At 32.1% G+C, this 25,724-nt stretch overlaps 3 protein-coding genes and 1 pseudogene across 4 annotated transcripts; 1 reads left to right on the top strand and 3 right to left on the bottom strand.

Moving 5' to 3' along the window:
• Positions 1-163: 163 nt before the first annotated feature.
• On the bottom strand, positions 164-2,166 carry LOC114177370. Its single transcript, XM_028062681.1, has 5 exons — positions 1,979-2,166; positions 1,794-1,891; positions 1,454-1,520; positions 675-771; positions 164-424 (listed from the first exon to the last, which is right to left on the bottom strand). The coding sequence occupies exons 1-5, from the start codon at positions 2,034-2,036 to the stop codon at positions 346-348; spliced, it is 399 nt and encodes a 132-aa protein (XP_027918482.1). The 5' UTR covers positions 2,037-2,166; the 3' UTR covers positions 164-345.
• On the top strand, positions 2,078-5,243 carry LOC114177369. Of its 2 annotated transcripts, none has more exons than XM_028062680.1 (9): positions 2,078-2,328; positions 2,499-2,626; positions 2,755-2,836; positions 3,334-3,416; positions 3,607-3,645; positions 4,349-4,419; positions 4,496-4,610; positions 4,737-4,826; positions 4,977-5,243. In XM_028062680.1, exons 1-8 carry the CDS (start codon positions 2,259-2,261, stop codon positions 4,809-4,811), a joined length of 663 nt encoding a protein of 220 aa, XP_027918481.1. In that variant the 5' UTR covers positions 2,078-2,258; the 3' UTR covers positions 4,812-4,826; positions 4,977-5,243. The 2 variants fall into 2 exon arrangements, with proteins under 2 accessions (XP_027918481.1, XP_027918479.1); XM_028062678.1 differs by having other exon boundaries at positions 4,737-4,839; positions 4,977-5,226.
• Positions 5,244-5,357: 114 nt separating this feature from the next.
• On the bottom strand, positions 5,358-8,239 carry LOC114177368. Its single transcript, XM_028062677.1, has 2 exons — positions 7,490-8,239; positions 5,358-6,049 (listed from the first exon to the last, which is right to left on the bottom strand). The coding sequence occupies exons 1-2, from the start codon at positions 8,093-8,095 to the stop codon at positions 5,681-5,683; spliced, it is 975 nt and encodes a 324-aa protein (XP_027918478.1). The 5' UTR covers positions 8,096-8,239; the 3' UTR covers positions 5,358-5,680.
• Positions 8,240-13,752: 5,513 nt separating this feature from the next.
• On the bottom strand, positions 13,753-17,305 carry LOC114178806 (annotated as a pseudogene).
• Positions 17,306-25,724: the final 8,419 nt, after the last annotated feature.

Below are 25,724 nucleotides of genomic sequence, written 5' to 3'. Positions count from 1 at the left end.
TTTTTTAAAAGAGTACAAAAGGCATAAATTGGAAGGAAAAGACAGTTTCCTTATTTCTCTTTTGTTTTTTACTTGGCCTACCATGATTTTAAGTCTGTTTGATCTTATTTTTTCAATGTTGCATAATTCAATCAAAACTAACATTATGGGTATAACTATATGATTGACATACAAAACTCAAACATGGAACAACAATGAATTAAGACAAAATCTTATTGGTACAACTGCAGAATACATTATTGAATACACATTACAAAAAGACCAACAAAGGAACACGCAGATTCCTACAACCTTTTTTCTCTCAGTATAGCAATTAGGAATCTTTAACTCAATCTAGCCAAACATTTAATCATCAAATGTGCTCATGAATCCACCAATAAAACCAGCTCCATTACAAGATCCACACAAAATATCCTTTTTACCTCTGCAAGGAACAAATATGTTGTATAGAATTAGATTGAAGCTAAACCTTTGGCACTGGCAATGGTTATTATACAAATGCTCTATTTTGCAGGGTTTAACTTTAAATATATTTGAGACTTGGACTACATATATTAACAGTCTTATATTCAACACAAATCATGACTACTGAAAGTAATTGCATGTCATCATGTCAAGCAATCAAAAGAGATCAATTGAACAATATACAAGTTCTAGTAGCATGGTTCAGTTACCTGCATAGCCAACACAATCCACCGACTTTAAATTGCCCGTTGAAGTGATCTACAGAATTAACGCCAGCACCTTTGCATTGAGTGCACGATATTGCACCTTCCGATTCACCAAAAACATAACCGAGTGAGTTTGATAGTGATATTTCTAATGATGGAAAGAGAGAAAATACTTCAAATATCAGCTAGCTCTCCAAGAATTGGAAACAAGCTTCAAATATGCATGGAAAAAAAATCCTGATTCTTCATCAAGAATTATTGATGAAGACCGATTTCAAATGTATTCTTCTTCCAGCCTTGGCCTTAACCTAGCTATCAAGCCAAAATGCAAACCAAGACCACTCAAAGTCTACCTTCGCATGTTACCCAAGGCATATAGGAATACACAGAAATAGGAGAAGACTAGATAAGATAGGATTTAGCCAAGTGCTAAATAGACAGTTTCATCTGTTTGAATCAGTCACCATTTCCACCATTTCTTTGAAAGATGATTTCTTTTACTCCCAATTTTGAATGTAAATGCACAGTAGAGACCATCATCACCAATAGCTAACTGAAACTGTGTATTTTGAAGTGTAAAATTTCTCAATAAAACAAGAAGCACTGAAAGATGCAAATGTTAACGAGGTCTAAGGTTGTCCTGTTCTGAATTTTGTATAAAGCTAGCCATTGCTGTATATCATACAAAGGCTCTAATTCATTTGAACCGTCATTGAACAAAGAATAAGAAAAGGTGCCAAAAATCTTAACAAAAAGAAATTAAATTCTGCGTTTTCACTTACCATTTCCATCACAATCAGAACAAACAATGCTCCTACTTTTTGTTTTTTTAGTGTCATCTTCTGTAGCCTGCATTAAATAGAAATCAGAGAGAGATTCAAAGGATAAGCAATTATGAATCGTTAAACACAACAGTAGAAAGCAGATATATTTAACGTATGTGCAAGCTACATATCCATATCCCATTTCTTAGACACTTTTTCCAAATGTTACTGGACAAAACTTGTCGGCCAATGAACCAACCACACATGCTAGCATGATGACACGAAAAAGGAGAAAGAAAACTGAATACAAAGCACCTTATTTGCAAATGGGATGCTAAAATTAAACTAAAATTCTCACCTTAACCTTCAAAGACTGAAAGCTTGGAGCTCTAGAACTCTGACACGCTTCCTTCACCCTAAAAGCCTTTCGGGTAACTGAAGTACCGATAATTGTACCTATTAAAGTGAAACAAATTCTCATTCAATTGTATAAGCACCGCAAATCCCAAGAAAGAACAATTAAACAGAGGGAGTTATTAATACCAGGTTTGTTTGGGGATATCAAGGAACAAATAGGAGCAAAACAAAGAGAGTGCGCCATTCTCAACCACAGGGTCTCAAAATATCAAACGATGTAGCCAAGTTTGGTCTGAACTCTGAAGTGAACTGAAGGAGTGAGCTCAACTAATAGGAGTTTGAGCAGATAAGGCCCTCGAATTTGTGGGTAATTTTCGTGCTTTCATTACTATATCGCCCTTGGACGTGTTGCAATGAATGGTGGGCATTTTGGTAAAATCCTTCTTAGTGTGCATAAAACTAAGACATGGATTTTTTGAAACACAAACAAATGGCGAGCACTCTGCTGTCCGTACACCGCTTTCTTCCCTCCCAAAGTAAGCTTAATTGCGTGCAATTTCTTCAGATTCGTCCTTGTTCTTTGTCAGTTTTATCAAAATTTTCATTCCCTTTTCAATAAAGCGTGGATATTTTCAAGAAAATACTCGTGGGAAAATTTGATTCTGATGTTGGTTTTTACTATTATGTTTTGTTTTCGTTATTTTAGAGAGGGAGAATATTGGCTACATGAGTGCTTTCAGATCTTCATTTCGTGGCCAAGCTCCGTGCAATTCAAGTTTTTGTGGGAGACAAATAGCTGGAAGCCATGGAAAACGTCTTGTTGTTCATTCACTGGTTGCCACTTCACCCTTTCTGTTTTCTCTGTCAATTCATCTATCGGTGCTTATAATCGTGGTTTGCATTTATCTGAAGTCCTGGTGTAGTTACTATGAATTATAACTTTGGCATTTCATTGTTGACAGCTTGGAAGGAAGGTGAGGTCCGTGAAGAAAAGAGAGACAGTGATTCCTGAACCAGATTACAGGATTTCAATTGTGCTACTCGGTGGTTACTGATTCTCTCTTTATTTGTATGTGTCTTACAACATAGTTTTAGACTTTCATGTAAGCATAATGCTTACTGTATAGATTTTATCTGTAACTGAGGATAATGACTTGGTATAATCCTACATATTTGAGCGGATTGTGCATCTTGTTCTTCCCAAATGAACATCCCATAGTCCAGCATACTTTCATATATAATTTGTAGAGTTTGCTGAATAATCTATCTAGAACTACATAGTTTGGTTGGTGGCCATTTTATTGGGCTAGTTACAATCTGTTAAAGGATTGAATTTCATTCATTGAAAATTAAGCACCCTTACTGACCGTTATGTTGCCTTAGTTTTGGGTTCTTTGGAACTTGGTGAATTCAAGTCTTTTCAAATGAGTTTAACTAAGACTTTTAACATCTTTTGAACACTATAACTCAGTCTTATTTTCCTTTTCTTACGTGCGCACTAACATACTAAAATCTGATGTGGCTTAAAATTGTACAATCAGGTATTGCTGGTGGGTTGATTTACACAGATAATCTAGTACCTGCAGTACCTGTTGGTCTCCTTGGATTGCTTCTGTTGTTTCAGGTGATTATTAGTAAAAGACGGTGTAACAAAGAAAGGTGTAGCATGGCTCAAGTGCCTTCTTTTCGGAAAGGCCATGACATTTCCTTTCTGATGACTTTTCACTCTGTATGCTACAAGCTACATTATACGCACCATTCCATTTTCAGAAACTAACTTCTATTCTCTTGTCATTTTTCTCTTATTTCTTCAGACTACTAGAGTGAGATTTGTCTTTGAAGATGATGCCCTGGTTTGTTACCTTCTTAGTTCTCCAAAATCTGTGTGGTCTGTGCATAGTATTATTTACTCTCTTGGCACTTAAACATCATTATTTACTTTCTTAAAAACCTTTTTATTTTGTCTTATTCCAGCTAATTAGTGTGTTGAAATTCGTTAGTTTGAATTAATAAGAAAAGTCCACTACTTACATTCTTACCGCTAAGGAACATTTAAAATTCAGAATACATATTGCAGTTTTTAATTGAGTTTTTCTATTCAGTTTTCAAATCTAAGAGCACAAAATGTCATGCCATTATGTAACTGGATCCATCTCAGTTTTTTTTTCTATATATCCACAAGCAAGTAGAGCTTGTAATTGTAAATCCTAGCAACCAAAAATAGAGAATTACCCTCTTGATTTTTCTGAGAACAATTTTGCTTCAAACATTTATGTCTTAGTAGCAATTCAATGCGTCTTTTCCATCAAGCATTGCATGAGTGTATTATTGGATTAGACCAACTTGATGCAAAAGAGTAAACTGCATGACTAAACAAACTACGTGCTAAAGTTCTGCAGCTTGATCGATTGTAACGATTATTTATATGTAACTTCATCGGCATATTATATCTGTCTGCATGACTTCATGTACTTCTCTATATTTATCATTCCAGGCTGTTTTTCATGCTCTCTTTTTAGTTATTCATATTAGTTGTATACAAAATTTCTGGTTTAGGAGGTAAGGATAGGTGAACAACTCCAGGAATCAGGTGAGAATGTTTTTGTTGGAGGAGAAAACCGCTGGAAGTAAGTCCCTGATTTCTTGTATACGCTTACCAGAATTTCAGAACAGTAGGACAAAAACTACTTTGATATGCTGCAGGTACTCAACATTTGTTAATTGGGAATTCTGGTGGCCGAACTTCCCGATCTTGGTTTACTTCAAGGAGACGCAAACAAAGCCCGAAGGACAAATCCATTTCTTTCCCATAATCTTTGTAAGCAGTTTGGACACAAGTGTAGCCAATACACATATAGGAGATGGCTAAAAAATAAATTTCATTTGCAGACATTAAGCTTCGGCGTTTCTTTTATTGTTCTTGGTATTTTATTTTTCTATGCAGAATGGTAAGCAGCTTTATGAGGTTATGGTGGAAAGAGCTGGACCTTCAAAAACTAGTGGGCCAAAGGAATCCTAAGGACGGAGCTGAGTGGTTAGAGCCCCATGTATAAAAACCTTAAAAATCATTTAGAATTGTTCATTTTATTAACATATAGCATCAATGCCTACGGAAATGTTTATTTGATCATTATACCATATAATACATTGGCTCTAAGGTTTGTTAAATGCACGTGTTTTACAGTGGGGTGTCTCGGAAACCATTGAAATCAAGGGAGCCTCGGCAAAGAGACTTTATATGTTGAGATTGCTATTTGTTTGTGTTAGTGTGCTGAGATGAGGAAACACTGTTCTCTCTGTTTCAAGTAGCAGGAAAGCTTTGGTTTAACAAATAATTCAGATGTAGTTTCCTAAGCGACAAAAATAATACAATTCAATTATTTGTAAGTCTTGTTTCGCATGAATATAGTTCGTCTTATTCCTTTCGAGATTGATCAGTGATTTTACTTCATTTTGGAAGATGTATAATTTAACAGTACCCAATATTTGAGTTGTGTTGGCTTCCACAGATGATGTAGTTCTCTGTATAATTCATGGCTCCGTATTGGTTACGACATATCAAACGTGAGAAAGTAATTTTTATAAATAGATTTCAATAATATAATTGTAGAATACATTAAACGAATGCCTACAAATAAAGGCCTGTATAGAAAATCACGAAGCCTACCCAAGAATCATAATTTAAGGCAATGCATGTCCAAAATCACATGCATTTCAAACTTCATGGACTGATAGAGATCACGAAGCAGCTTGCAGTTAGCGATGTAGTAGCCACCCGTCATAACTCGTTTCTTTCAGCATTGGAATCCAACACTCATGAATTAGCTGACATTACAACTGGCAAAAACTTGGTTTTCCATCTTGGGGCTGCAAAACAGAAAACCAATATTACGATGGATCCTTCTTGACGCAGTGTGCATCTGTGCCATGTTGGGTACAATCATGATAACCCACACTACGGAGGAAGCTTCGAATCATTTCTGCAGTGCTATTACTGGCCTGTAACAAGCGCTCATCTTCTTCGTATATGAGATATGGGGCTTGGCTTCCTTTCCTTGAGAGCAATTTTGATGCTCCTTTTAGAACGTGATATTCCCAGCCCTGAACATCTATCTTTAGCAGAAGAACAGGCTTGGATTCCGGAATCACTTCATCAAGAGGAACAGTCTTCACTTGAAAAGCTACCTCTTCATTGGACTTAAATGCCAACTTTGCACCTGTGGCAGAAATCGCACTGTTGTCTAACCTACCAAGCAACTGGAAAATAAAGAAATTGAATAATCAGCATTGGAAGACAAGCAGAAGTTGAGATGTAAAATAAATTAATTTCATTTTCTTGTCCTTCTAGTTTTCATGTCCGAAACAATGAGGACTTGTCCTAATGAAGCTAACAGCAGATTTGTAAGATAACAATGTAAGGACTACATACTGAAGAATGGTTAACCTCATGCAGCGCATGATTTAGAGAATATGACCACACCCTCACCTTATCTATTTACAAGAGTGCAAAATATTCAGGATAAAAGTTCCATACAAACAGCACCATGGGCATGCCTTACACACCATGTTAGGTACTTCAAGAAAAGCTTACAAAATATGCTTTGACTGATTTATATATAACCTCATCATGTAATCTAACCTATTGCATCATAAACTAAAGAGACTACAACTGAAGTATCACCACTAATTGTTTCCTATTCTTAAACTAGAAGAAACTCCGAGAACGTCTTTATTAATTGTATTTAAATATGGTAATAATAGAGCTAAGAAAGAGATTCGACACTAAATTTGATGTTAAATATAAGTAAATATATACTATTGTATTGAATCTTTGTTGAACCATTTGGGAATTGTTTTCAAGTTTGTATGATTAACACCTCTAATCGGGCATTATTTGTTAGTAGGCTTCTCGCATAGTTTGTAGAACCAGTGGGTCTAATTAGTTAGACAAGTCTAATAGTCTTATAATATAAGTAGTCATTTGTTGAATTGTGTAAGAAGTTTTGACTCGTTGGTGAATTATTAAACTTTGTGCTTTTGAGAGAAAATCTATAATCTTTTTAGGCTACTTTTTTATTCTTGTCTTTAAATTTCCTAACTCACCGTGACAAATAAAAGAAGCGCGGCATTGTTCTCACATTCCCCACTGAATTCCACTTTTCGTTCGTTTTCCTTTTTCTTCTATTCCTCGTTGAATTGTGATTGAAGCTAATATATCCAATGTAAGGGTTCAACTGGTTTCAGGTCATATGTCATACCGTGGTCATTGTTGCAACTAAGGATTAAAATCCAAGTTTCTCATGAAAGTCTAACGTCCTAACAGAAATTTTGTGCTCATTCAGATCTTCCCTTTAGAGAACAAAGCATAAATGGAAAACCAAACTAGAACTTCAGAAGAAGTGAATTCTCAAAACCATTTTCAGAAATTTATTTATTACTAATAAAAATAGTTCTTTATTAATTTATCTATTTCCATCAAGAGCAATTTCCTCTACGTTTCTTCTCTCTGCACTTCAAATGATTCTTTCCCAGCTAACTAAACTAGTACCCAACTAACACAAGCCAGCTTCTAGAACCCTTTATCACAGTTTTCCTTATAAACCCAACATAAGTTATAGGAAACCAAAATTCAATTCAAGCTCAAATTTTGAGCACATCAAAATTAAATTAAAAAATAAATAAGGCAAGAAATATGACCTTGTAAACGGTAATGTTACCAACATGATCCGACGCAGCGGCCTCGAACACAGTGACCAAATCCGAAACTCGGTTGAAGTAAATCCCTTCACAGATCTTCTGCAAATTCTCGAACACAGGCTCAAACGCCACAACCTGAAACCCCATGGCAGAGGCGGCGAAGGTGGCCATACCCACGTTGGCACCGACGTCGACGACCAACCCATCCTTGCCCTCGCTCTTGGCCTTCTCGAGCAGGTCCTGGATGGTGACGGAGATGTCGGGTTTGCGAAAGGGCTTCCCTTTGAGCATCCTTACGATGTTCTTGTGAGGCTTGTCGGGGAGGGTTCCGAAATCGGAGAGGGAGAAGAGGAAGGGGTAGCGCACGCCCTCGACGGTGTTGGCGACGACGGGGTGAGCCTGAGGAGAGGCGGAGCAGTCGAAGGGGGAGACTGCTTTTAAGGAGAGGAAGGTGGTGGTGGCGATGAGGGTAGAGGTGGAGGTGGTTGAGAAACGCGGGGTGAGGAATGCGAAGAAGAGAAGGAGGAGAGTGGAAGGGAAGAGTAAAAAGAGGAACTTGGAGGAGAGGAATCTGGTGGGCTTATCTCTTTTCCATGCATTTGCCATGAAACAGGAGTGTCTGCGCTATCAGAGCTTGGTCTCTTCTTTCGATGGAAAGAGAAAGGTTTTCTCTATTTCAGATTAGATCTTGCTTGCAGTGCCAGGACTCCTCCCAAGTGTTTTTCATTCAACATAACAACACTAAGCTTTGTCTGTCGTTTTTGTTTTCTTTTTATCATTAAATTTGAAAACATTCATTTTCTCTGTTTCTTTTTTTTAAATCCTTTTCATGTACACATATTTTGCAAAAACAAAAGAACACAAATGTCCCAAAATAGTAATATAAAAATCATTTTATGTTTTTCACTCCTAAAAACTTTAGGGAGTTCTGTTTTTTTCCCTCGTATTTGAAATTATTATTTTTAATTCCCGTATTTTACAAAAAAATTATTTTGAGTGTTGTTGAAATTAATACTTCTTAAAATAAAATAAAACTATATTAGATTAAGTGCTTGACAATAAAAATACGAACACAAAGTGAGTTAAAGTAAGTTACTTCCCTTAAACAGATCTTCTAAGATCATTATTTTGAGTATAATCAATGAACATTAAATTTTATAAACTTTTTAAGTGATATTAAATGAATTTTAATTTTAATAATTATTAATATAATTTTATTTTATTTTAAAAAAAAATTATTTATAAATATTAAGCAACTGCAATTGAAAAATTATTTGTTACACAATAAAAAAAGTTAAAAATAATTAAATAATAAAATAAATATATTTTAATATTATTAAAATTAAAATACAATTAAATATAAAAAAACTTAAATTAACATAAAATAAAATATTGTTTGATTTTTAATAATAAAATAATTATATTTTAATGTTACTGAAAATTAAAATACAATTAAACATAAAAAGAAACTTAAATTAACATAAAATAAAATATTGTTTAATTTTGAATAAAGAACATTAAAATTAATTAACATTTTATTTTCTATTGTTAATTAATCTTTTTTAAGTTTAATTATATATTAGTTTTTAATTAACATTTAAATACAATTATTTTATTGTTTAATTATTTTTTAACTTTTTTATGCATCAAATAAATTATCAATTATATTATTAGTCTCCTAACCAACCTTAATAGCATTGGTTAAGAATAATTAACATTCATTGATTCTAGCAAAATTTCATAGTTAATTGTAATATTAAAAAAATTTTGATTTAATGATCATTAATCCAATTTTATTTTATTTAAAGTACAAAAATACATATAAGTGTTGTTTAATATTTACTTAATGCTCACAAATAAAAGTTAAAAACAATTAAATAATAAAATAACTATATTTTATAGTTGCTAAAATTAAAATATAATTAAACATAAAAAATTTAAATTAACATACAAACCAATAAAAAACAGTGTTAAAATATCTAAAAAGTAAACAAAAAATTAAACAATTAAAATGCTTATTGATATCATAGAATTGATATTTTTTGTCTTTATAAAATTTATTACATACATTTATATTCTTTTAATTAGTGAACTTAAAAAATGATACAATCAATGCGCATTAATTATTTCTTGACCATTATCCCTAAGGACACTGATTAAGGATAATTAATATATATTGATTTTATCAATTTTATATTGAAAATTGAAATAATTAAGTACATTAGTTAAGATAGTATAAATGTATATAACAAATTTTATAAAAACAATAATATATTTTTAAATTGTTAGACAATAAGTATACTTATACAAAATAATAACTTTTGAATTTCTAATGTATCTACCGTATTTATAATTAATAATTTCAAATATTTAAATATTATTTATTTTTTAATACAAGAGAATTTGTTAAGTTAACAAGAATGTTGGAAAAGATTACCGGGAGGTTAAAGAAACGAAATTCGATAAAGTCTCAAAATTTGATATTTTAGTTTTTTTATAGATTTTTTAGATGTTTAATACTAATTTTTTTAATTGTTATGTTAATTTAAAGTTTCTTATGTTTAATTATATTTAAGTTTTAGCAACATTAAAACAGAATTATTTTATGATTTAATTATTTTTTAACTTTTATTGGTGAACATTAAATAAAATATAAAACACACATGTACTGTACAACACTTATGGACATTTTTATCTTTTAAATATAATAAGATTGCATTAATAGTAATTATGTCAGATTTAATTTAATATCACATTTACCTATGTATTTTTTTTATAGAATTCAATACATATTAATTATTATGTCCTTAGGACACTGATTATCAAGACCCATATTATATTTGTATACTATTTATGAATATTTTTGTCCTCTCAATAAAGTAAAACTGTACTAATAATTATTAAGGTCATAATTAATTTAATATTATGCTTAATTATGAACTTCTACAAAAATTTAATGTTCAATAATTACTTCTTAAACGATGTCCTTTGGCATTGGTGGCTATTTTGTATTTTTGGGTCAATTTGATCATAAATGTGTAAAATAGGGTCCCTTGAATTTTTTTTTGCAAAATTGGGTTAAGTCGTCATGGGGGACGACGACAGTAAAGGTGAAGTCGTCTTCCCCCAGCTGGTTTCTTATTTTTCTTTTTCAAAAAGTAATATTGTCAAGGTCGACTCCGGTTTTTGTAGATCTCACAATGAAGTCATCATCTTGTATAACGACTTCAGTTTTATTTTTTTTATAACGGTACAATTTTATTTTATTTTTAAAAATTTTCACTTCTCAGTTTTTTTTACCTTGCAGTATATATATATACCCTGTGAATACTCTGCCAGTATGAAAAGTTCTTAATGTTAATTGAGTGCCTGGTTCTCCAATGGATTGGCCCGCAATAATACCTACAACTTCTCCTAATTCCACCAGGTGACCTTGAGTAGGACTTTGACCATAACACAATCGACAGATCCAAGATGTATTCCTACAGGTAAAAGGAGTTTGTATAGATATTGGTTGTGTTTGAAAGGTTTTCAATCGATTGAAAAGTCCAATTTTAATATCTTGATTTCTAATGACAATGCATCGTGAACTTCTGTATATATCGTTTGCTAATACACGACCAATATATATATATATATATATATATATATATATATATATATATATATATATATATATATATATATATATATATATATATATATATATATATATATATATATATATATATTACAAAATTTTGTTAACGTAGAGATTATATTTATTTTTTGGTAATTATTTTTTATTGGTACAATAAATTAATTTTATAAAATATATTGTAATTAAAATAACATAATAAAAATGACATAATAAAAGGAAAAATAATGAAAACTAATAAATTTGAAAAAAAAATAGGAAAAATAATGAAATATGAAATATTTGAAAAAAAATAATAATAACGAAAAGTGAAAAATTTGAAAGAAAAAAAAATAATGAAAACTGAAAATTAAAAAAAAAAGTTAAAAGTGAATTCGTCATGTCAGATAACAACTTCATTTTTTCAATTGAAACATAAGTCGTCGTCTCCAACGACAACATTGCTTTAAAAAAAAAAGACGAAACTGGTCGGGTGGAGGACAACTTCACCCTTAATGTGGTCCTCCCCCGTAACAACTTGACCCAATTATGAAAAAAAAAAATCAACAAACCCTATTTTACAATTTTGTAGTCAAACAGACCTTGAAATAAAAAAAGCCCGCATTGATCAACATTTTTCTATTCTTATTAGGATTTTTTAAAAGGGTGTTTGGCACATACCAATTAAAACAAATAGGTTTAATTACTCGTATAGTACCCAGTTTGGGGTTAGTGTGTCAAATAGGTACCCAGTTTTAAAAAAGTGTCAATTGCATCCCAACTTTTGAAGATTGCTTCAATTAGGTCCCTTTCAGACAGAGTTGACTAACGTCGTTAGTCAACGTGCCACGTGTCAATCTGTGGTTTTTTTTTATTTAAAAAAAAAAGTTAATTTTTTTTAACTTTTTAATTTTTAAAAAAAAATTAGAAATGTCACGTGTCAAGTTCCTGTGTGTGACACATGGCATTGTCAGTGTCACGTGGCATTGCAATGCCACGTGTCAGTATCACTATCAGATGTCATTGTGTTGATTTCGATTTGGTCCCCATTTATGTTTTTTCGTTTCAATTTAGTACCTACTTATGTGTATTTGATTCAATTTTGACCTAATATTTTTTATAAAATTAAAAGTAATTAAGTATAAAAGTTTTACAAAAATTAAGTATTTGATATTTATATTAAAATTTAGTGGTAAAAGTCATTTTATTAATCATTTTTAATAAAAAAAATAGTATAACATTCATACCAATAGAAATTTTGATTTAAAATTAGTAAGAGACAATATTGTTCTTTTTGAAAAAAAAATAAAAATTAACAAAACATGAGTACTTAATAAAAAAGTAATTAATAAAGTAATATGTTAAAAAGTCATTTTTAATAAAAAATATTAGTATAACATTTATACAAATAATAAATTTGATCTGAAATGGAGAGAAACATTATATTAGTACTTGATTTTGTAAAAATATTTATATTTAATTATTTTTAATTTTATAAAAAATGGATTACAAAAATATTTTAATTATTAAAAAAAATTGGACAAAATTGAATCAGATACACATACTTAGGTACTAAATTGAAACAAAAAGACATATGGGGACTAAATCGAAATCAACACAATGACATCTGATAGTGACACGGACACGTGGCATTACAATGCCACGTGGCACTAACAATGTCTCGTGTCACACACAGGGACTTGACACGTGGCATTTTTAATTTAAAAAAAATTAAAAAAAAATAAAAAAAAAATTAAAAAAACCACATATTGACATGTGGCACGTTGACTAACGGCGTTAGTCAACTCTGTCTGAAAGGACCTAATTGAAACAATTTTCAAAAATTGGGATGTAATTGACACTTTTTTAAAACCGGGTACCTATTTGACACACTAGCCCCAAACTGGATACTATACGAGTAATTATACCAAACAAATATTTATAAATTTAAGTAGAAGAAAAACTTACTCTAAGTTTAAAGCATATAAAAGTTATTCTTAGCGATATTTAACTTCAAATGTAATTATCTATGTTGGTACTTTATTACTTTGCTAAAAAATTGTTAACAATGATAGTAAATAATATTTTGATGCTAACTAAAACTTGGAATTTAATATATTCAGCCCAATGGAGATTTGAATAGTTTGTATGAAGTCTTAAAACTTAATTTTCATGACAGTCATATACTGGTTTAGAATAATTTTTATTTTTCGATTTCACAATAATACCTTTCTCATCATGTTTACCTATAACGGAAAAATAAGAAAACTGTTCTAAGGCTTATTATGTACTCTTTTTGTGCGTTACTCTTTCGATCTATTGTCAGGTCAAGATTATTTTATTTCCTTTCCCAACTGTTACAAAGAAGAGTCTAATTTTAATTAATACAAGTTCGTGCAAAGAAAATGTTTGATTCCCAACAAAAAAATGTAGTCTTTGCCTTTCTTAGTATTTTTGAACTGGTTGAGTTCCATGCAGGGGATCCATTCCCTCCCATCACAGACACAAAAAAAGTGTACAAGGAACTATTTTTATCAACAAGGTGAATTTAGAGGAAACTAATGGATCTAATAGTTCATCAATTCATGAGGTAATAACTCAAGAGAAGGGAGAGAGAAGGAAAAAAAACAGAGCAAGTGGCAGCTACTTGAGCGTGTTCTTGTAAAAAGATTCGTTAGGATAGTACTTTTCACGGGTTTGTGCCACTACCAACCTAACAGTGGCAAGCATTCTGCCCATGCTACATAAATGAATCTCTTATTTACTATAAAGACATTCTGCAGAGCACAACAATTGCATAGATGATGACTCGTCATTGCCATCCATGAAATTCAATAAATCATGTGAATCAAATCAATGGATACGTATTACCTACAAATGTGTGGTCACGTTAGAATTTGTGTGAAAATAGAAATTGAAGGTAAGACGTGCTATTGAAGAAATGGTCCCTTCCGTTTTCTGATCTATCTTCTCATATTTCGTGTTTGTCTCAGAACATCCTCGGGAGTCAACTGGACATCATAATGGTTTGCCTGTTGCCGCTGAGGGATGGAAAAACAGCAATGAGCATAGCAAGGTGTTTAAAACTGGGAGTCAAGAACATTGCTTCGTGTGAAAATCTTCTGATGACAATAAACCGTTGATAAGACGTTTGAGCCTTTCTGCTCCAGGGCCAGGCTTAAGTTCAGTGATATTTTTTATGGCAGAATATGGTTTGGTGGTGTTTGAATTTGTCCGGTCAAACCACTTGCCAGGCACATAACCATGTTCATTTCGTCCCAGGAGTTCAGTATCAATCTTATCCAAGAGTTGCTCATTCCTTCCAAATTTCCGAGCAAATGGAGCGTTGCTCTCCACCATTTCCTCGTAGTTATTAATTGTAAGGAAGTGTGGATGTTGTTTTGGAGGGTTATCCCATGATATGAAGTGGAGGTCATGATTTACAGTAGTGTTCCGGAACTCATCAGCATTGCAGATGACTGTGTGAAAATACCCTTCAGGAGAGGATAGAAAGTTGGCATAATACATCAACACTACTCTAGGCAAGTTATCCCATCCCCATAACAGGTATTCAACAAATTGGCGAGAGAGCATCATCCAAGCAGAACCTGAGCAAAATCAAGTAGCATGACAAAACTCAGAAAGCATAGAGTTGGATACTACTACTAGGTCTTTCAACTTATGGAAAACTATTTTAAAAACTTGAGATGATAAAGTGTGGTATGTCATAAGTAAACTAGGTGATATTGTGGGGATGTTTAACTGCAAATGGCTTCATTTTGAAACAAACTTAAAAGGTCATGCTAGCTAACAAAGGACCTAATGACATTGGTTAAGGTGCATTTAATACACTTCAGTAAATGCTGTTCACTACTTTAAAAGTAAGTATTAAATATTTTTGTATTTTCAATAAAATGAACAGTTACTTACTTCTGTTCTTCCATTTATCAATGTCCTTACGGTACATGTTAGCAATTGTCAACATAAAATAGGGGAAAGGACACCAGAATAAGCGCATGCAATTAGACCTCTCGTATGAGTGAAAAAAATTTACAGGTAAGAGACACACAGCTCATGATAATTGCCACATCTATATTAGGAATACCAATGGCAATAAGTAGTACATCTATGAGATATTTGAGTTCAAGAGGGGTGCGAAAACTGTGGCCAATAAGAGAAAAGTGGAAGAATGGAGAAAGGTGAAAAGGTGTCACAGTAGTTCCGGGTAATCATACTCAAAACCAAAGGCTCTACCTCCCCCTCTCTCTATTTCCATCATCACTGTTTGACTTTCATTTTCAATTGTTTCCTATTTTGGTTTCCGTAAAATCATCAATTTATTCTACGGCAGCATGTCTCATAGTACTGAAACATTCTACAAATGTGAAAAAGCAAACTAATAAACGCGGAATGAGAAAAATAACAAAATAAAGATTTAAGTAAGATAAGTCATCAGATACAATACCTGTAAACAGCTTATATGCTGTGGGAACACTTCTTTTCTCTGTCACCCAAAATAAATCAGATTTATTGACACTATAAAGTGCTGGATCAATTATAACAGGCTTGGCCCTCTGATCTCTATTGAAAAAAGGAAACAGCAAAGTCTTACTTGAAAAGAATAGGTATCTTTAATATTTCCCAAAATTGCACGTTACTTTTGAAGGAAATAAAGAAAATCACTCAATATAACAAAGGATGAAAGGATTAGCAACTTACTCTTTCCAGCCAATGTCACTGGTGTGCTCAATAAAGTTAAGGTGTCTAGGAGTTGATGATAGCGTATGCAGCAGATCTGTTGAGCAAAATAGATGAAGTGAGTGATCGTGAAAACAGGGTAACATAATTCACAGTTCACATTCTTTAGTACGTTTCAACAGATGAACAGATTTAAGCATTTAACTAACAAACCATCATAAAATTCATAATGGGAATTTATCTTATATGAATTCTTGCTGTGCATCCAATAACATTGGCAGTGGTTTTTCTCAAAAAAACATAAGCAGAAACGGAGTTATAAGCAATTTTACTCTTATCTGAAACCCGGCATTCTTCCTCCCCCACCACCCCGGGCCACAAGAAGAGAGAGAGGAACAAGCCTCTCAGCTGACAAAACAAACAACTCATCGATGAGCAAACCAACAAATAGAACACTTTGGACACGGATTGGGGCCAGATCAGACCAACTTAAAATTCAGCAAGTCTCTAAACTTATCTTAAAATTAGCAGCAAGATAACAAGTTCGGTTCTCACATCACATATCAGAAATGCATTCCAAACAAACCAGCATTTAAATCCATGAACACAAAATCTAAACCTGGGAAACAGCCAAGACAGAAATAAATGTCCGGCCCCGTTTGAAAGATAAGGAATCAAAAAAATCTCCACCGAATCTAACAAAAAACAGTACCTAGTTTTGGTCGTGGAAGATAGAAAAAGAAAAAAAAGTTAAGGAGAGGGTAGCGTACCATCTTGGGTTACCAAGGGGTAATCAGAAGCGCTTAGATTGATGAACCAATCCCAGAGTCCACCTTCCCTGAACAAAATGGCCGCAGCGTGAAGGGTATTAGTGACCATAGTAGGTCCCTGTAGGTGACCAAGTTCGCCTTAACAACCATTCTAACATTGCCCAATTTGGTAAAGAGAGGTTCGTTCTTGACGAAGTTGGCAAGCTCCAATCTTTCTTGCGTGGAAGCCTCGAGGTCCAAGTGCACAGCGTACTGATTCCTGGGATGGTAAAGGGCCTTGAGGGTCCTCTTCAGAGTCTCGCCATCACCCACTGACCCCGAGATCAGGTACGCGATCCTGGGAACGGATTCACTGGATGACGTGGAAGACACCCTCAGCTTTGACTCCACGAAACGAGGCTCTTCCACTCTGGCACGTGTACGATATAGGTAGAGCAGAGAGGAAGAATCGGAGGAGACGAAGATGGAAAAGAGTATGAGTAAGGTTAACAACAGTAGAGACAATACAAGTGGCAGGAACCATTTCTTCCTCTGCTGTTTGTTGGTCTCCATTGATAAACAACGTTTTTGCAGGTACAAATGTCCCAAGTGCCAACCTCTGTTGCAAATCCTCCTTGCTGGGGTTTCTTCCTTGTTTCTGTTGCAAGGACAATAGAAGAAAGAAAGAGAAAGAGATAAATAGGGCGAGTAATACTAATACCTTCGTTTATCATTAATAGCAATAGTCTAATATAAAATATTAGTTATCGTTATGAGTTAGGGTACTTTTGTACTCGGCATAATACAAGAGTCAAATAAATTATGGGTCGCTTTCCTTTCTTCTTCCTTCTTCCTCCCACGGTTCCTTCATTTTGTTCTTTCTGTTATTCACACACCCAAAACGATGATAAAATTTTATTTCCCCCTCTTTATATCATTTAAAAAAATAGAAAAACCAAATCTTTATATCTCCACACAGCCAATTCTAAACTGAATTTTTGTCTACTTTTGTTAGAAAAATGAAATAAAAAGAAAATAAGAGCTAGTTTCGCACAGGGAAATGGCCTCCAAATAATCGGAATTCACGATATACACAACAAAAATATTTAATTTAGAAACAATACAAATAAGTGTATTTGTATAATTCTTTTAAAATGGACTTATTTAAAAAAAAAAATCTCCCATCCTCTTTCTTTCCCTTCAAAAAAATAGTTCCTTTAATTTAATTAAAAAAATCTAATGTAAAACTACAACTAAACAATCATTATTATAACTCCTTTACTCACCCAAATAAAAAAAAGAAAACCTTTGATAGTTTTGATCGATGAAAATAGTTTTATTGTTTGTTTAAAATATCAGGGAAGGAAACCTCTTCGTGAACAAAAATGAAAAGAAAAAACAAGAATATGTTTCTGTTTTTTCTTGGCCTGGATCGTCTGAAATGTTTTATTGGATTTATTTATTTTTTTATCTTTTAATTCAAATAAAATAGAAGTGTTAAACCAATTGAATTATACCAGCTTATTTTTCCATTTTAGTAAGATGTAAAAGCTTGTAGTATAAATCATTTAAATATAGTTTTTAAAATAGTCATTGCAAGGGTCCATATAATTTCTTACTATATATAAATTCATTAGATAAAGATATAAAGAATGTACAAATGTGTTCTGATTAAATTTACTGATCATATCCTAATTATTACTGTTATAACTTTTTATATATAAATATAGATATATCATGTTATATACCATCAACATACTTCTTATGAGATTATATTTAAATTAGGGGAAAGTATGTCAGACTATCTGTGGAGAATCTTCAGTTTGTCACTATATTTTTATTAACCACCGAATTTTATTTACTAAATACAACAAACTTAAGATTTCAAATAAAACTTTCAGGTTAGAAAACTCTGTTTTAAGTGATTGGAATATATTTGGTGATCCAAATAGCTAACAACTTACATTATTCTCTGAGTTTAGTATTATTTTGCAATAATAAGAAAGCTTAAAAAAAGATAAAGGTTGTTTTTAATAAAGAGAATATACAGGTGTCATGATTTTGGAGGATAAATTGGTGGAAGTGTTAAAAATGTGAAAAGGAATATGTGCAATGCGAATTTGAATGGAAGAAAAGCAAGGCAAGACATGATATGACAGCAAAACTAAACAAGTGTCGGCAGAAGACTCAGCAATGCATGAGCACCAAACACAGCACAACACAAACGCGATTATTGTGTGCTTTACCCAATCACGTTTTGCTTTTTACACCAACTCGATGTTAGGTAAAGAGCATACATAGCCTAATACACTTTTTCCTATCATCTTTAATGCTCCGCTGTTTGCTTAATATACACCATAATTTATAATAATTAATAAACAATTTATATTTTTTCTAAAATTATAATTTTGATATAGTTTTTTCTTCTTTTTTTCATAAATGTCTGCTACTTACAGAATTGTGTCTAATCTAATTATATCAGTGGCGGATCTTGTCCAAAATTTTTGGGGAGCCAAAATTACATACTTAAAATTTACATATTTAACATTATTGTCACTCGTTCAATAAAATTGAATAAACTACATTATCTAACAGATTGTCCATCGTTTTTTCATATTCTTAAATTTATCAAATAATTCAATCATAACTAAATCAATTTTGAGACATGAGATTACTTTTTTTTCTTTTGTGGTAAGTAACAAAAAGAAATCAGGTCAGGGTAAGAGATAAATACAACATGTGAAAAACTAAAAAGACAATGAAAATAAAAAAATAAAAAGTATCTTAATTGTTATGAAATAAAGCAAATAACATAAAGAATAATAGATAATAAAGAAAAGAAGAAACAATAGAGTAGAGAGAATGAGAAAATAGGTAGCAACTCATTTGTGTATTATCATTGGGAGAAGAGTCTTATTTATAGATACAACATGTAATCCATAAAAAAAACAAATCAACTTAGTTAATACAACTATTTACAAATATTTACATAAAGTAATGAATCATATGACTATCAATTATATGAGTAAATGTATCAAATCAATAAACAATCATTAATTTATAACATTAATAATTTTACTTCTTTATTATATTTAATTTTATATATTATTATTTATTAACATTAAATGTTATAACTTATAAAAGAAATAAAAAATATCTAATTTTATTTTCATTAACTTTTCAATATACAATTATTTAATTTAAAAATATACATATAATTTAAAAAATTTAAAAACATAAATAGTTTAACAAATTTTAAATATATAATTTAAAAAAAATTAAAAAATTAAAAAAAAATTGAAAAAGTTAGCGGTGCCGAGGTCTGCTGCTCTAACGATCCTCCGCCACTGAATTATATTAACTTGTACAAATGTTTGAGTTAAACTTTTATTCGAAAGGGAAATGTTAACATTTTAATGGATTATCATCAGTAAACAACTCTATTAAACAACTATATTATTGAGGTTTATTTATTGATTTCAAGTGTTATTTATGACAAAATAGGGTTACTCGGATTCACCAACTTATCGAAAATAACTCCGGTTTAAAACTACAAATTTTGTTTTCATTCATTAGAGAGTAAGTTGATGTAACACCCCATTTAATTTATAAGTGAAATTAAATGTAGTGTCGCATAAGATAACATCCAAGCGCAGCCCGGGAGTTTGAAACCAAGCTCCAGCGATCCATGGCACACCACGATGCCCAAAAGAAAACGGGATAAAAAGTTAACTAAGAATATATAAATCTAAAACCATCTATTTCGTGGGTCGCAGCCCTAGATGAACTCATACAGAAAATATAAACTAGTCCACGCGGACTATGCAGTGGAATCTCCATTTCGTTGCTGACCTCTGGAACCTCGCCCATCTGCTCCCATCAATTAAATTGATGATCATCGCAAGAAAGAAGAACCACATACAAGACAACCATGCAATAAATAGGGTAAGCTAGAGCCAACAACATTTTTATCATACAGTGAAAATATATTTTCTCACCATTCATTATCCATACATCAACCAGGCATGTTATGACTTTCAATCAATACACTACGACTCGACTCTACTCATCCGGATACGTATAACTTGGTCGGATTCAGCGGATGCCCGCACTTGTGGTGGATACTTCTGCTCACCCCCGAGCTATGTGTTACAAGTGTTACGATGAATCAATTTTCCCTCACCACAAGGTTAGCCCTTAATGAATTTCAGGCCTCCTGCTACTCTCACCACAGGAGTCAGTCCGCTCTAAGTGAGACTAACTAACCCCTTAGAGCGTTAGGATGCAACCTTACCTTGAATCTTTACCTAGTTATACAGATGGGGCACCACCATGGACACCCACTAACAGGGGCCATGGAATTACGTCCCGACCACTGAAGCGCAACCCTGAAAGTCTCACCTAGAGACTCCAAGGAATTAAGCACTGACACGGACCAACATACATAAACAGCCAAGAATTTACACATACGTTGCACATAAGATTTCACACCAAAATCCATAACCAAATCCTCATTTCCCATATGTTGAATCATTACCAACTCGCTATTCCCAATCATGAGTAAAGTGTTTATCCTCATACCAAAACCATACCAAAGGTTTACCAACCATCAAGATCCATTGTTGCTCATGCCAGGTTTGTGACCACACGCACATACATATGTATCCAACTTCTCATGTACAATTCATGTAGAAATCATGCCAAGCTCACAATTCCCCCACATATAATCTCCTCCCAACATGCATAATCATTTATAAAAATTTATAACACAAATCATACCATGCCTTTCAATTCACAAAATTCATACCTCATACAAAACACATCATAACCAACAATCTAATTACCAATTTAAGAGAGTCATCCAACCTGTAGCATATCTCGCTCAAGCCAAGAGCCCTCGCTCAGGCGAGAGGGGTATTCTCGCTTAGGCGATAGACCCTCGCTTAGGCGAGATCGCGACAAATGCTGGGATTTCCTCGCAGGCTCGCTTAGGCGAGTCCAGGCTCGCCTGGGCGAGACAACCTCTCGCCCAACAATGGCGTCCCTCGCCTGGGCTAGACCACAACAGCGTTCCAGGCCTTCACTCCTCCTCGCTTAGGCGAGTGGCTCTTGCCTGAGCGAGACTGGCCTCGCTCAAAACCAGAGTCCTCCGCCAACCCTGGTTGCTCCTGCAAGTCTCGCCTAGGCGAGTTACCCTAGCTTGGGCGAGATTGACAGATCTCGCCACTGCCTTTCCTGCAACAACACATATCCATACCCAAGCAATAGTCCAAGATCGTTCACACATTCATCACAGACATACAGTTCATGCAATATCCAACAAACATCAAACCAGCCAGAAAATCGTTCAAGACTTGAAAACTCTAACTTCCCCGTACCTGGAAAAGCTTAGTAGAGATCTTGGCGGCACGACCACGGTTACAACAGCTCTAAGGACGAACTATGGGGCTGAAAACATAGTGGGACAAAACCAGGGGATGGAGTTAGCAGAGGCTCTCAATTGAAATTTTGATAAGGTGAAGAGGGACCAGTACAAACAAGAAGGAATACTTACATGGAGTAGCAATCTCCCTTAGCTCAACGTGACAGTGAATAAACCCTAGCAGAAGGGTTGATGGCTGCAGACCTAGGTTCTGTGAAAATGAGTGAAAAGTGAGACTTAGGACAACGAATGATGGTTTTATCTACTGGGCCAGCCCTTAAGCCCACTTACCAGGACAACCCTTTTAGTTTAGGGCTGAAAGATAAGGAGTAATCTTAACGGGCTTTACAGTTGACATGAAAAGAATTAAACTATTTATTTTATAAAATTAATTTAAGTGGACAAATTTAATTAAAGAAACCAGATATATTAATAATTTAACTTCAATTTTATTTGAATATATGAATTTTTTAACATTAGAGAACCAAAAATAAGTTAACAATGTTAGCAAATATATTTTTTAATCTTTTAAAATTAATAAAAATTTTAAAAAATACATGATAAAACTTTTGACCTAACTTTACTTATTTTAAAAAATGGCTGGTAAATGATTACCAATAAAAATAAAAATTAAAAAAATAAAGTGGCATAACCAAAAGATACTAAATAACTCACCAATCTATGTATTCATGGAGTTCCATATATGTAAGTTAAAAAAACTTCTTTGTGTACCTCTTCTCTAATAAACAAATTATAAGAACCTTTTCATTCACAGTTACAATTTTCGATACATAATAACCTTAGCGTGAGTTTATATGATCGGTGTTGCAGATATTCAAGCTCAACAAAAACAAAAATTATGAGTTGACATGTTTTATAAAATCAAAAATTCACAACCATGTGTCTAACAATGTGGGTTGAATTTCTTTTTATTTACCTTTTTATTTTTATATATATATATATATATATATATATATATATATATATATATATATATATATATATATATATTGAAATGGTGGAAAACGTCTAATCATCAAAATAAATTTTAAATCCATATCCATGCATATTTTTCGTTTATAAATTAGGTACATTGCCTTGTCTTCCCTTCGTAACGCTGGTCAATATCTTATGGGAACACATTTTAAAATTTAGACTTAGTAAGTTTAATTTTGAAAAAAAAAAACTTAATAAATTTGACTGAAATAAAAATATTTCCAATTAATTTAAAGTAAACTAAACCGGTTTTAGAAATATCATTTGAAAAATTAAAATAATGGCTTAAAAACATGAATGTTTTGTTCGTTACAAATAAGTGCTTGATTTTAAGAACAGAAAATGTAAAAATATAAATAAAAGTAATTAAGTTAAAAATGTTATCATTTGAAAACAAAAACAAAGAATTTAATATAAAAATTTGTTTGACCTACTAGATTGTTAAAAAAATCAATGATTCTTAATGGGCAAAAACCAAATCGATGATAATGATAGAATCCATTGACAAATGGAACAGCGAATCAGAAAACACCTTGAATATTTCAATCAGCAGCCAAAGAAGGCACCAAACTTTTTAGAACAAAGCAAGGATTAAAAAAAAAGGTGTAGGCACGCTGGTGGTCACTAATCTTTTCACTGTTTGGCACAAATAAGGTTCCTTATGTTCATTTGGTTCAAAAGTCATAAACGCGCTTTTATTCCAATTCAAGGTTCAACCACTCATCCAATTTGATTCCTCCTCCTCCTCAATGACGTATTCAAGGTTCATAGTACAATTTCCGCAATTAGAAAAGGGCTTTCAGAAGGGAAAAAAATGTTTAATTCGTGTATTATTGTTGGTTAGGTTGATTTTATACTTAAGTTCATTTTGCTGCTAAGCAGTGGAATTTAATTCAAATGCGATTACAGATTGTTACATAAATAATCTAAATATTTCACACTAGCTGGCGGTATTTCAAAATTAAAGTTCATGAAATATAATAGTACGGTTTATTCCAGAGATATGCAATTTCCAGAAATTAATTAAAAAGAAAAAACAAAGCAATCCAATTTGAGTGCTTATACTGCAATTTAATTGAAAGGGAGTAAGAATTCCAACTATACATCACATCGCAATTCTAAATACGATATTAGCTACAAAAATCAAAACCATATTTTAAAAATAAGCCATTCGTCACTAATTAATATAATAATGATCAAGACACCACTAATTTTTTTTAATCAAAACTTTCGTAACTGATATTAATAATTAATTTAAATCTAATTCATAAATTAATTATAATTTTTATTTATCATAATAATTATTTTAAAAACTAATAATTTACGGTTTCTAAATTAGTTATTATAATGATAAACTATTTTTTATCTTTAAAATTGATTATTATTTAAAAAAAAATTGAAGTACTTTTAGAAAGTCATTTTTGGTTTTATTTTTATTTCTTGTGAAAATATTAAAAAAAACATTTTTTATTTTTATTTTCTTCTTTGAACGAAAGTTTTCAAATGGTAAAAAATGTGAATTGTTTATAAGTGGAAGAGATTTATTAACGATTGTGTTTATATATGGACATGTTGAATTTCAAAAAAAGTAAAAGAAAAAATATTTTTCATTTTAAATCTTTAATCATGAATAAAACTCGCAACCCTTATTATTGATTGAGAAAATTATACCAATGTAGCAAGTCAAATGATAGTATACAAACTTGTCATTATTCTCTATGTTAAGACTTACAAGTAACAATGATCAAGTGAAGGTAAGTACTTGTATAATCTTATATTGGTAAATTTTATGTGATGTTTTGCTATGAAATAAAGTCATTTACTATTAAGATGGTCATGACAACGTGAGAGAAATATCATACATCATGGTGTTACTGATACATTCTTCCTAATGTACATGAAACATAAAATTACGTTTAATTATTTTTCTTCTAAAGAAGATGATAATGATGAGATTGAAGAGAAAGAGATAAAAAAGAGGTGGAGCAAAGAAAATGCGGTTTTATCGTCAAAAAATAAAATTTGACATTATCTCAAAAAGATATTATCATAAAACAATTATGTATTTATCAATTCCTAAATGTTTAGTTTTGTCTTCCATTATTATTAATTTTTTATCACTTAGACAATACGAAAAGTAAGGTTAGGTTGGAGGTGAAACTTTTAAAAGAGAGAATCAAAGTATCTCATTGGCTTTGTGATCTCTTCAAGGTCCAATTTCTAGAGATAATGAAAGAGTTGCAACAATCATACATGAGAGAAGAAAAATTTTGTTACTCGAACATTCTTTAAATTATGTACACATATAAACATATGTGACCTTTTCTATAATTAATATGGACATGTATAGACCTAAATGTCTACATTACCATCTTATTGTTGGGTTGATAAAAACATCATGTCTCGAAAAGTTTCACATCATCTAGGATAACTAAGAGGATGAATGTTAATGACTATATAATGGACTCTAAGTCTATGATGTTCCTTACCCCAATCAAACACACTTTAAGCTTGTATTAGACTTTTCTTATACTCTTGTAGTATAGTCTTGTGAGGTTTGAGTTTAATTTTTGCTTTGGAGAATGTGGGTGTACTTGAGGTCATAGCATGAGAGGGTAGTCTATGTGTTGTACAAATTTTCACATAGTGTTATTATCTGGTGAAGTGGTTTTCCTTCGATTTTGGGATTTTCACGATTATATTCTTATGTTCATTGTTTTTATCTTATTTATATGTTAATAGTGTGATTATTGG

Source organism: Vigna unguiculata, chromosome 3, assembly GCF_004118075.2.
Source record: "Vigna unguiculata cultivar IT97K-499-35 chromosome 3, ASM411807v1, whole genome shotgun sequence".
Classification (NCBI taxonomy): Eukaryota; Viridiplantae; Streptophyta; class Magnoliopsida; order Fabales; family Fabaceae; genus Vigna; species Vigna unguiculata.
This window is presented reverse-complemented; position numbering and strand designations above follow the sequence as displayed.